General features: G+C 39.7%; 1 protein-coding gene across 1 annotated transcript in view; it reads right to left on the reverse strand.

Annotated features, from left to right (window-relative positions):
* zc3h3 (zinc finger CCCH-type containing 3) overlaps window positions 1-13,417 on the reverse strand; it is a 98,391-nt gene that overhangs the window by 14,430 nt on the left and 70,544 nt on the right. The window contains exons 5-9 of the mRNA XM_056259083.1: window positions 11,638-11,783; window positions 9,116-9,188; window positions 8,836-8,994; window positions 8,683-8,752; window positions 4,067-4,198 (exon numbers count right to left, since the gene is read on the reverse strand). Coding sequence (XP_056115058.1) covers window positions 4,067-4,198; window positions 8,683-8,752; window positions 8,836-8,994; window positions 9,116-9,188; window positions 11,638-11,783 — 580 coding nt within the window. The remainder of the gene's footprint in view (window positions 1-4,066; window positions 4,199-8,682; window positions 8,753-8,835; window positions 8,995-9,115; window positions 9,189-11,637; window positions 11,784-13,417) is intronic.

The raw sequence follows: 13,417 nt of genomic DNA on the forward strand, positions 1-13,417 counted from the left end.
GATTATTGATTAACGAATATTTTTAAATCATCCACCAAATTATCATCTCTTTCTTGCAGTTTAATGAGTAAACAACGAACATCAAGACATACGGTCCGCTAATGGTGTTAATTAGATCTCTCTTGATGAAGTCCGCTATACCAAATCTTGTTAAACACACACTTCCCAATGATCTTTGAAAACTACGCGCTCGACGACAGCCCTGACTTAACGTTGCACGAATTCGGCGGGCAGGTAGCTAGTGAATCAACTTCCTTCACTTTATTGGCGGCGCGGGTTACATAACGCCACCTACTTTACAGGAGTTATACCTGCAGTGATCACGCAATGGGATTATCATCATCACGTAGCCTACTAGAAAACAAACAAAACAACCAACGTTTTATTTTCGGCGGACAACGCTTGACCACAATTAACAAAATGAACGGAGGTAAGAATTTTAAGACTTAGGTAAATTAAATTTAAGACCTAAACTTGTGTTTTTTAGACTTTTTGAGGCCTTAAATTTCACTTTCTGAATTTAAGTCTTTTTTAGACTTTTTAAGACTCCGCGGGAACCCTGCAGTAAGAAAGAGAGAGCAGAAGAAGGGGAAAAAGAACAGAGGGAGGGACAAATGAAGAGGATGAGAGTGTGCTTTAACCCTTGCTCCGCTGGCGTATCCATTGCTGGCCTCTCGCCTGTACTGCTGTCATCAGCACTTTTTCACGTCCATAATTATGGTGTGCTATCCATCATATCTAAGACAGTGCTTTTGGGACGGCGCAAAATTACAAACCTAAGCACTTCGGCTAATAGAATAAATATTAATATCTCTCTTCTTATATATTCTCATTCTCACCCCAAATATTTAAATGAGCCCTGACAGCAAGAGAATGCATTTGTTACGATGAAGGGAAAGCAAAGAAGAACAAATGGAGGGGAAAAAAACAGAGCGAGAGACAGACAGAGACAAAGAGAGAAGACGGGAGACGCAGAAAACACTGCAGAGAAACAATTCATTAGAATGAGACAAATCCAAAGAGGAAGAAACTGATAGGGGTGGCGATGAAAGTTTCTGCAGAAGAACAATAAAGTCAGGCATACTGTCAGTTTATAAAAAATAAATCACTTTTGGTCTGGCATATATGAATTATGTTATTATCTCAAAAGCTTCCCGCTTTAAATCTGTAGCAAAATGACATATAGTTAAAAAAAAGATGCACTCAGTAATTTTTTAATTGGCCAATATAGCAGTTGTTTCGGACTTGTCTTGGAAATTGTTTGACGGAGTGGTTAAAGAGATAATCAGTCGGTTGGTCATGCGATGTCCATGGGGCGACCTAACTTCATGTGAAATTAAAGTGCATTTATTAGGCTACTGATATGACATGGATTTTCTTTTTTACAGCATTTTTAATCTTGATAATGTTAATTTATAAATTTAGTCATTTTCCTTCATTAATTCATGTTCATTCATAATACATTAAATAATTTTTATTTATGCAACACACTTTAATACACTTTTAAAAATGTATTAGTATATGTATAAATTAACATTAACCACAATTAATAAATGCTGTAAAGTATTGTTCATTGTTAGTTCATGATGTCTAATTAACCAATGTTAATGAACAGAACCTTACTGTAAAGTGTTAACAACTTTTTTTTAAATAAATAAACATTACTAAGAACGAGACTAAGTTTGATGAGAAGAAGAATGTAATAGATAGTACAACATGACAGTGGCTTCATCTGTCTCATGCAAGCATACGTTTGTACGTTCCTGTATGGCTTCATGAGACTGAGGGACAGGTGTGACGGGGACAACAGGAGCATATGTGTGTGTGTGTGTGGGAGAGATGGGGTGAGGATAGAGGTCATGGATGGGGTAGAACCTGCTGGATTAAGGGCAAATGAGGACACTTGGTAAATGTGGGTCATGTCGTCCTCTCGTTACTGCCCTCAATACGTCACTCACTCACAAACATGGAGGAAACCAAATGCATATGTCATAAGCACCTGGATAATGGTTCAGATTAACATTCGGAATCGGAACAGAGTCAACTTTTAAGAGCTCTATTTTAAAACTCTTGCAAAATGTCATCACCAATCACCATCATTCATTAAGACCTATAAAACAGTCATCAACTGCAAAGCACTATAATACAACAATTGTTATGAATGTCAAACCACATGTACTTTGCATCTATGTTGATGCAAGTAGAAGGGAAACATTTAGAAGATGTAGAAGATACATTTTGTTGACCTGAAACTCTAAACCGTGCCAAATGACAGTCACGGTTGTTCACTCTCTATATCAACACTATTTACCACAGAATTCTTTGATTACAATACAATTGTGTAAAAAAAAAAAAGAATGATTCCTCAATTAAGGAAAGTTACTGTGCCTTAGTATGATTTTTAAGAAAAACAAAACATGATTACAACAAAAATAGACAATTATTGTATTTCAAAGGATGTTTAAAATAAACAATTTTTTTTATTATATAACATTTAAAGTACCTTTTTAAGCACTGTTACTTAATTTGAACTCTTTCCCCACAATTGACGGAAATTTCCATAATTTGTGAGACAATGCTTCGCGTCATTTGTGAGACAACGCTTCCCCGCCATTGACGGAAATTTCCAGCTTTCCGTGTTTTCACTGTTATACGGTAGGGGGTGCTATTACACATTTTCTGAAAGAGTACTGAATCTCCTGATCAAAACATAGGCAAAGAAAAAGCAGAAACAAGCGATATCAAATGTGAGCATATGCATGTGTAAAATAACACAATTATCAACAGCATATAAATAAAAACTGCCTAATGTTACTGAATGAAATGTAGGCCCAGGACGAGCTATAGGACTGTAAAGCTTTGGGGGTGTTGATGGGCTCGATCTACCTCATCTATGTTTTGATCATCGTTCTGAATCCCATCCAGATGTAGTCTTTGACAAAAATGCGATTTTCTCAGCTTTTTGCTCTGACTGTTGCTGTTTTATAGCCTGGGAAAACCCAGACAACTTCCGGCAAATTTAGATTTGCTCTGAAAGTTAGTCTGACAAAGAGCTCATTCAAACCCATTTCCAATCCGTCGAAATCGAGGCACCAATCAGAAACGTTGGGGTGGGCTTTACACGATGACGACAGCGCTGGGATTTTGAAACAGATTTTGTAGCCTACATTACAAAGATGGATGCCGCCGTCGAACATTACTCGTTCGAATCAGCTATCGCGTCTGTTTTTAGCGATTTGAACGTTTCCTTTTTGTTAAAAACCGAGCAAAGAACAACACTCGGAGATGTGCCTCCGCCGCTCTGCATACGTCATCTCCTTCATCGCTCTGATTGGTTTTAGGTCTATCCGCGACGTCCGTTGGTGACGCCCCTCTGGAAATGATTTGTCTATGACGCTTTGCCAGACCATAACTCAGTTACAACTGAGAATGGTCTTGTTTTAACCAGGCTAGCTGTTTTATGAAACTTAACCCAAATTCAAGTGGTGATAAAAAATAGAATGTGTTAGGCTAGAATAAAACTGCTTTTTGTTGTTGTTGTTAAAAAGCAGAAAGTCTGATCTTTCTTTTGATATTGCATATTCAGATATGCATACAACAAAATATTCTGGGGGCCTTGAAACCTTGAAAATGACCAAAAATGATGGCGGTGGCTGGCAACTTTTTTCAAAAACGCTGGCGGGGAAAGAGTGAAGAGAGTTGAAAGGCTAAAATTTTTTTTTTTTTGATTTTTAACTACCCCTCTATAATAAATTATAAATTAAAAAGTTAAATATAGGTAAAAGAAAACATATTCAAGTAAAAATATTTTCAATCAATTTACTACTCATCTATATAATTTTTATAGCGATTAATAGCTTAGGAATATCTAATATTGCTGTCATTACATCACACCAAGCATTTCAGAGAACAATTGAGTTTTCAAAAAAGAAAAAGAAAGAAATGTATAATACAATTTTTTTAAAAATGGTTGAAGTTTTCAAATAGTCAAACACCCCCTAATTGAATAATCAACCAACATGTGTTTGCAACAGAAGTGATCTTCCCTTAATATAAACTGTCTTACCTTATCTCCCTGCGGGCAGTAGCCTCGGACAAAGTCTTTGCACACATCGGCTTTGCGTGAGACATAGACATGGCTGTATGGACAGCTACTGTTATTACAGATCCCCTTCAGAAAGTATGAGCACACAGGCATCTACAAAGAAGAAGAAAAAAAACCCATCGATTTAGAGCTTGGAAATGCAAACAATACAAAATAAATCAAACTTCATAAAACCTCAAATAATCTAAAAACATATAGTTCCAGCACAGAACAAAAGAGTGAGTGTGAGTAAAAGAATACGGTTAGTTTGAAACGCCAATGAACTTATAAAAGAATAAGAGCAGTAACAATACAGCTTAGCCTTTAAATTCCCTTTCTAACAGATGTGTGTAGATTATAGTGAATAAGTGATGGGAAACATAAGTGAGTTACACGCATATGGCACCAGTATTAAATCACATATCTATTGAAGTCCCTGTCAAAACATGCATTTAATCACACATTGTCTAATCAGTAATTATGTGCATGTGTCAATGGCACAGATTTGCACTCCTCCTGAATATAATCTGCATGTATGAATAATCTGAGTGCTCACTGAGTGCTCTCTGGGTTTAAAATAGAATGTGAGGTTCGCGCATACGATGAGCGGAGGGGAGGGGGTGGGGGGGTGGCCGCTGCCCTCTTAAGTGGAATCCCATTTCCATGGGGGTCATATCATTTCTGCTTAATTAACTGCAACAGAAATATTGACCCAAGCGGGGCGTCGTACCACCTGCATGATGTGTTTATGTGCAGGGGAGGGGAATGGACGCTAGCCACGAGTGGGGTGATGGGGTTTGGGGGTCTTGTTTCTCAGTTATTTGGAGGGGGAACTGGATCGTTTTCAATTGCAGGCGTGAACTCAAGCCATGCTTCATGGCATATACACGGATGACACAGGGTGCGGGGTTAAATTGAGCCCCAAGCAAGGCTGTGTAGGAATAGAAGGAGGGGGACTTATGGGGTCGTGACTAGCAGGTGGGCCTGTGCTGCGAAGAGGTGGCTCTGCTCCTTTAAGACAAGCAGACAGCTGGACTCTCGGTGCACTGGAGGGTGTAGAGGGTGACGACTGTCACAGGTGCAGTGATTCGGTGTGTTTGTATGTGTGGGGGGTGGGGGGCGTGTTTTTTTTTTTGGTTGAATAGGGCCTTGGACCAAATACAAGCAAAAGTCTGAACAAGTGTTGGAATATAAAGAGAGGGAGGGAGAGAGTGGAGCAGAGAGAGAGAGAATGTGTGTTTTACAGAAAGTGAACGCTCAGAGGGGTGGCTTTTTCTGTGTCAAACAAACAAGGGAAACGGGTATCTCACTGTGGGAAGGAAGTATGGAGAAAGTTTCAGACAGAGTCCTTCTAAACCTGGAATGCCACTGCTATTCCTGTCATACGCTCTTCATTTGCCACTCATGCAGTCATTATAAATATTGTATTATTTATATTACTTCCATATTATACCAAAAGGGTAGCCTGGCTGCCAGCCCGAACCCCGCCCACAACAATTTTTGGTCGGGAAGTTCGGTCTGGACTCGATCCATTGAGGAGTAATTATGATCAGTCAAAAAATGTTCGGACCAATCAAATTGCCAGGGCGGGCTTTATACGATGATTGACAGATGAGGTGCAGTTACGTAATCATCACGTCACCAAAGAGCGCTTGGGTTGAATTCGTTTACAACAAAGTTCTGCCGCTGGAGAATTGAGATTTCACGAGTTCACACTTACAAATAAGTCAGATAGAATAAATGCGTATATGACGTGCTGTCCGAGGAGAGGGCTCCGTGATCGGTATTCGGCCCGAACCCAGAGTAGGCCTACTCCCCCTTATTCCTGGCTGTGAAAGAACAAGCCAAGAGTGAGGAGTTGGGGTGGTGGAGGGATGCAGAAAAACTGTCGAGGAGTGTTAGGTGAGTTAGAGTGAATATGCTTCCTCTCATGCTGATAGGGTAACATTAGACATGGTATTGTTTGATGACAAGTTGATTGGATTGATTATTTGAACGTGCTCCTCCCGAACTTTGTTTATGAAATAACAATAATCGTGTAGATTCCGCCATCGCGTCTGTTATAGAAGATATCGACAGCGCATTGCTTTTAAAAGAGGAACAGAGAACCATGATCAAGGCATTTGTCGGTCGGAAAGATGAATGAAGAACATGCGTCATTTACTCCGTTGCTCTGATTGGTTGTAGGTCTATCCAATTGAATGCAGAGGCATTTTCTTTCCTGGTTCGGTTGAAACACGCCCCATAATCACAGCCCAATGGAGCAGTATCAGACTCACATTCTTTCTAGAATATGAGTATGACGAAGTCAGGCTACCAAAAGGGCATTTTGTCACTGAATTCACTGATTTATTCATTTTAATTTATTAATTTACATAACTTTTTCAGGCATGGAAAACAGATGTTCCATGTTTTTCATGATCAAAGGAACCCTAAAGAAAACTTTGGATATAAAGTGGAACAAGTAATTAGTTTTCAAATGAATGCTAATTGTGAAAAATATTTTAAATGATGTACACTTACATGAGATACAGATTTCTGACTGTTTTTTTCATGAGGAGCATACATAATGGGTCTCCCTTCATGGTGGCTGCCATATTGAAATGACATGACCAGCTAAATATGAACAAAGTCCCTTTAAGACGAGTCATTTCACTCGGCAGCCATCTTTGCAAGTGCAGCTCCTATCTCTTTAATTGGGGAAACATCAAATTCTCCAAAACCATTCGCCAAGCTTACGATTAAATTTCATATTTGAAATCAATGAATTCTGACAAGAACTGTCTCATACATTTTGTTTCTAAACGCTCGAATCATGACAGGGAATGACATTTTTCATGGTGGATGCGCAGTGGAAGCACACGTCTGACTGTTTCTATAGGAATTGGCGATAATGCTCTTATTTAGAAGGAGGGGCTTATTCCGCCATATTGAGCGCTGCACTTTTCCACATTCAAAACAATACGAGTGACGCGTCTTGTGTTATTCTGTAGTCTTTGATATTACTCACTTTATCTCAGCAACCCAGCTATTGTCAGATATTTTTTGGTTGCAAGTTTGCAACATGAATTACAGATCTCTGCAAATAAAATATTTCAATAATGGTATTGAAAACTAAATTGGTTAACAAGATAAGGAGAGCAAAGAATCATGGGCATGAAAAAATGTGACCATGCACGTGTATGTCTGTATGCGAGAGGTAGGTAAGTAATGAGATCGTAATGTTCACTTCAGGAGAATCTAGACTAGTATATGATGGATCACATGTTGCGTCAATACTGATCCCATCTCCACCTGTCTCCATGACGGCAATGCCTAGGCAAAGACCTCGAAGTATGTAACTCTGGAATCTAGTGGGATTGCCTCAAAGATATTGAGACTGTAACACACCAACATAACCTGAGAGAGGAAGCTAAGTCCCTGACATAGTTTCTTTAATTATCACCCCACAGGCCCACAAGCCCTGACAGTAACATGAAACCGCCACATACGGCCAGTCATGACTTATGTTAAGATTCTTATGGCTTTATGCATAAATCCAACTGTCAATACTGTCCTACAAAGATAAAATACAGTAGCTGCACATTTTATGTTTGAGTTATGACTGAAATCAGGTCTATTAGATCATGATCTGCCCTGTGTTAGACGAATTCAGTTCAACTATGCTTCGATTGAGAGAAACCTTTATAAAAATTGTTATCAAATCAAACAAAATGAAATAAAAAAGAATCTCTGAAGCCGCTGTATTTTTGTGATTTAATTTTTTTTTCCAGGATGAGTTCTTCCATTCCACAGCGATTTTGATTTGCTTTTCTACACTGTAAAAAAAATATTTTTCAAAGTTATAAATAAAACAATTACTGGAGTACGTTTTACAAGAAAATACTACTTACAGGTTTCAGCTTTACTACTTCCACTTTCACGTTTCATTCAATGGTTTACTTCCCGTTTCTTTGTAATTGGTTATGAAATTTACTAGTCGTTTAGTTTCTGAGTGGAAATTGTTTCTACACCAATTTTCTTTTTCCCAGTTTATGTAAACATGCACTACATCAGGGGTCGGCAACCTATGGTAATCGCAGGCACGTGAGCAAAAGCAAGAGAAGTGTATGTATTTCATTTAGATAAAGTACCTTGCACCTGCATACATATCTACATTTTGAGGTAATCATAGTAACACCGCTTGTTTTATTAAGTTAGGAGCTATAAATACTATTACTGCACAAGTCGATGAAAGCATGCAGCTCTGACCGCTACACATCATGCACAGCGCGGATCAGGACAGCAGATGCATCACACAAGTTAAGTCCATTTGACTGACAGCTTGCAGTTTGTTCTGCTGTATTTGTTGTGCTTAGCTTTGTGGAAAAAAAAGTTAATGTTATAAAGTTCGGAGATTTTAAAATAAGTATAGAGAGTCCTATTAAACACAATAGCAGTGATGTGCAAACTTGGTGTAGAAACTATTTTCATTTAGAAATTTGGCACTTCATGAAGAAAAAAGGCTGCCGACAGCTGCGCTAGATTTTCTTTTTTCTTTGCAGCGTCCATTATCTTGTCCTGTTTTTGGAAGAACCCTTAAAAGTATACTGACTAACCTTCTCCTTGGCTACTTTATGCGAGAAAGGACAAGTCCCATCAGTCCGCTTACATGTGCCTCGGAGAAACCTGCCAACCAATCAAGAGTTTAATTTGAAGCCAGGTTTCAAAGTGTTAGACATTTTGTGAGAGTGTGCACAGAAACTCAGTACCTGGTGCAGACGGCTACTTTGTCAGGGTCGTGGATGTAGGGGCAAGTGTCACCATGGTTACACTTGCCGAATCGGTTATAGTACATACAGTACTGCTTGGCCTTCTGTTTCTTCTGTCTGGCCTGTCGTATTATAGCTAAACTCCTCTGCACAGCACGACTGATGCAAAAAAAAAAAAAAAAAAAAAAAAAAAAAAAAAAACCAGTAAACAAATTCACCTTCATATGTTATGTATAATAATTGTTATGCTGTGGTATGAACGATATCTTAAAATACTAACCTGGCTACGTAACGTGTGGCCGATGTTCTTCCCTGATTACTAGTCGAGGAAACATATGGATTGTACCACTCTCCTGTAGTATGGAAAGACAGAACATTATAGAAGGAAGACTCATTATTCACAAAAGATCAAGGATTATGCACCAATTTATGAAAGATGTCTTTCTTCTATTGAACACAAAAGCATAAGTTTAGCAGTAACTAACTTAAATTTCGGTCTGTTCACCACACAAAGCTATCATAAGGTTTCCAAGTTTTATGGACTACTTTCATGATTTTATAATACTTTCAATAGTACTTATAGGCATTTTTGGAGCTTGACAGTCACTGGATACTTAATGCTTTCAATGTATGGAAAAGAGCAGCATGAGTATTCCGCTAAAATTGCGCTTTTTGGTTTTCACAGAAGAAATACATTTTTTTGTATGTTATTATTTGTTTTTGTGTTTGATTTGGATTGACATAAAGGTAATAATGACCTAATTAGCATTGTTGGATGAACTATTCCTTTAAAAACATTTAGTTTTACCCAATTTAAAAAAACTTAAGATTTACCCAATTTAAACACTATACACACGTATGTCTTTGTGAATGTAGATATTATAGCTTGAAGTAAGCTGTAGGCCAGTGCTTGTTTTTTTCTCTTGCCTCATCCAAGCTTGTACACAAGCATATTTATTTATAACAAGCCAGACTAATAGCATGTAATTAAAGGTCATCATGTTCATTGGTAATGACGGAGGCCAGCAAGTACAACTAAGACAAGATATCATGCTGTTTATTTATATGTCAGGGTCCGTCAACCACAGCCAAATGGAAATCTAAGAGAGAAGTAGGTATAAACACTGCACTCAATGTAGCAATGAGTGATCAAGCAATGAGGGTAGAAGCAAGGAATGTAATATCTGAGTGCATGTGAGAAATGGCTCGCTGGTTATGTGGGATGCAATTGTAAAGTCCATGTGAAAAAGGGAATGGGAGATTGAGTCTGTGTGTTTTAACTACCAGACCTGTGTGTGGTGAGACTACAGTTTGTTGGGGAGATCATAAATAGACATGTGTATGTGTGTTTGTGTGGAACTCCTGTCGCAGAGCAGGAGCTGATCTTTAATTCCACTTCTGACTAGGGCTTTAAGGTTTAATCTAGGCCATTCACCATCTCTCTCGTTCTCTCTGTGTCTCTCTCTCTCAACCTGTAGCCAGTGACAGATGACAGCTTTATTATTTCAGAAGGCGAATTGTAGCCCCCTTCCACTCACTTGCTGGATGGGTTGATAATCTGGACCATGTATTTAAGAGACAACCAATAAATACTGACCAGTTAAAATCCACAAAAACACACCGCAGGGGCACATATTCATGTAAACAAAAAAAAAAAATCAAATCTGATTTTAGTGGTTTGAAACAGATTTTTTTTTTATCAGGTAATCTACAGTACTGTGCAAAGTCTTAGGTACATTATAATTTTCAGCCAGTTTTTTAGCCAGTTATTTATATATTTTGCTGTAGGGTGTCAGTTAAAAATATCAGTTTGCATTTTCAAACATTCCTTTTGCCATTAATTGTAATAATCCAGTGAGGTTTTTGTATGGACAAGGAGTCTGACAACAGTCGGTATGATCTGATCTCACTATCATTGATTCTGTCTGGATTACATGAAGAGAAAGAAAAAAAACTGACATGGCACATAGTTGTTCAGGTAGTTTTTCAGGTAGATTTCTTCAAGCGTCTTGGAGACGTTGTCACAGTTCTTCTGGATTTAGTCTTTCAGTTTTTTTACTGTTTCTTCATGTAATCCCAGACAGACTCGATGATGGTGAGATCACATCATACCGGCTGTTGTCAGACTCCTTTTGCATACAAAAATCTCACTGGATTATTACAATTAATGGCAAAAGGAATGTTTGGAAATGTAAACGGATATTTCCTACTGACACTGGCTTAAAACCTTTTGTGTTTGTGTGTACCTACTTAACTATATTTTGGGGACAAATTTGTACCCAGAAGTGACCAAAACCTGACAAAATCTCCAAAAACCTTCCTATAGAGACGTCCTTATTTGTAAATCTGGTATAAAAATAAAGTAATTTAAGTTTTTTTAAACCTGTAAAAATGCAAAAAGTTTTGTGTGATGGGTAGGTTTAGGGGTAGGGTTAGTGCAGTGGTTCTCAACTCCAGTCCTCGCGACCCACTGCTCTGCATATTGTGTATGTCTCCCTTATTTAACACACCTGAGGATCTGAATCCAGATCCTCCAGCCAGGAGAGGTTTGAGAACCACTGGTGTAAGGGGATATATTATACAGTTTTTACTGTATAAAAAACATTACGTCTATGGAATATGCCCATTTACATAGCAAGTAGTGTAAAGTAAGTAAGTAACAAGTAAACGTGTCTGTGTGTGTGTGTGTGTGTGTGTGTGTGTGTGTGTGTGTGTGTGTGTGTGTGAGAAAATACTAACTTCCCTAAGACTTTTGCACAGTACTGTATGTCTAAACAGCAATGATCTCTGCAAAATGGTTACCTGGTCTACTGTTAGGTGTGGAGGTGGTTTGAGTGCGAGAGAGCTTATTGGCTGAGACTCTGTATAGGGCTCCGCCTATCCACCTCATGCTCCGCCCCCTCCACTGCCTTTCTGGACTAGTCCTTAGCCGATTCTGCAGGAGGTTTCTGAATAAAAAGTTGCAAAAAACAGAAAGACAAATGATGCTAAGGGATGACAGTGACATTTGAACGAATTATAATCCAAATATCAAGTAATTTATGTTTACTACAAGAGTTACCCCCCACACATTTTTATTATTTTCTTTTTTCCCCTTTGGTTCACTTATTACATATGCACAGTTGGGGTCGGTAAGATTTTTAATGTTTTTGAAAGTCTCTTATGCTCACCAAGACTGTGTTTATTTGATCAAAAATATTAAATACAAAATAAACTTTTTTTTTATTTTAATTCATTTTGAAATGTGATTTATTCCTGTGATGGCAAATCTGAATTTTCAAATGAAATCACACAATCCTTCAGAAATCATTGTAATATGCTAATTTAATGCTCAAGAAACATTTCTTATTATTATCAATGATGAAAACATTTTTTGGAACCCGTGAAAAAAAAAAAGAGTGGAACCAATGATATTTCTTTTCTTTGGATTCTTTGATAAAATGTAAAAAAGGTTTTTACTTCAAAACATCAAGGAAAATTTGTTCTCTTACGAGAGTATCTCTCGTACTGCGTAATATCTTACGCTATGGGGAAAACCTCTTTTCCTCGAGATATTGAAGCCAAAAATTATCCTTAATTTTTAATCAATGCAGAACGCTTTGCGGCAGCAAACAGACATAGGCGAGGCGGCTCGCGCGCCTATTGGCTGCTCTGTGGCAAAAGCAGCAGCCTATCGAGAGCGGCTCTGCGTGACGTCTTGACCAATGGGGGCACTTCGCGCCCATTTCGTCACATCCCGCCAGAAAGGGCGTGGTCTCGCCCTATAAATATAGCTCGATAAGGCTGGTACACTGATTTTCATCTCTTCAGCGAAGCCTCACGCATCGCTGGATCCGGAGTGAGAAGCCGCGCCGTCGACGCAAACCTTCAGCGGGACAAGCCCTCGAGTCTGGAGTCGCTGGCCTTCACCTAGCCGCCTTCAGCCGCCGTACCTGCTGCGCTTTCCGGCGCCCATATCCTTTACTCTGCTGAGAGTGTTTGTTCGCCGTTGCAACTCACACTTCTCCTAACTCTAAAAGAGCAAGCGTCTTTTTAAAGATGCCTTCCTGTGGCTCGTGCCGAGCCCAAGTCAGCGACGGGGACCGCCATGTCATCTGCGTTTCCTGCCTGGGTGAAGATCACGCGGCTCTCGCGCTCGCCGACAGCGGATGCCCTCATTGCAAGCTGCTGCCTATGGTGACTCTGAGGACTCGCCTGGCATCATTCTCAGAGCCTGCACTTCTGCCCGCTGTGGTACCGCGCCGCAAAAAGCGCCGTGCTCAGCGCGCACCCGAGCTCTCTCCTGCTCGCCGGTTTGCCCGCCAGCTTCGCCGGCATCGCTCGAGTTGCGCACGGATGGACAACGGCCGCCGTCTGCCGCCGCGTCCGCCATTGAGCTTGACGAACCTACCGAGGCATGTTCTCTCCTGGCATCGGATAGTGAGGACTGGGCGAGCTCTGTGGACCTCCCCCCGCTGCCCGCCAGCCCCGTGGGAGACGAGCCAGCATTGAAGCAGAGCTGATGCGTCTGCTCTCTCAAGCCGTGGAGACCATCGGCCTCGACTGGGAGGCGCCCGCGCCACCACCGCGCAACAGACTCGAC

This window comes from Rhinichthys klamathensis, unplaced genomic scaffold, assembly GCF_029890125.1.
Source record: "Rhinichthys klamathensis goyatoka isolate OS25496 unplaced genomic scaffold, OSU_Roscu_1.1 h1tg000007l_1, whole genome shotgun sequence".
Lineage (NCBI taxonomy): Eukaryota > Metazoa > Chordata > Actinopteri > Cypriniformes > Leuciscidae > Rhinichthys > Rhinichthys klamathensis.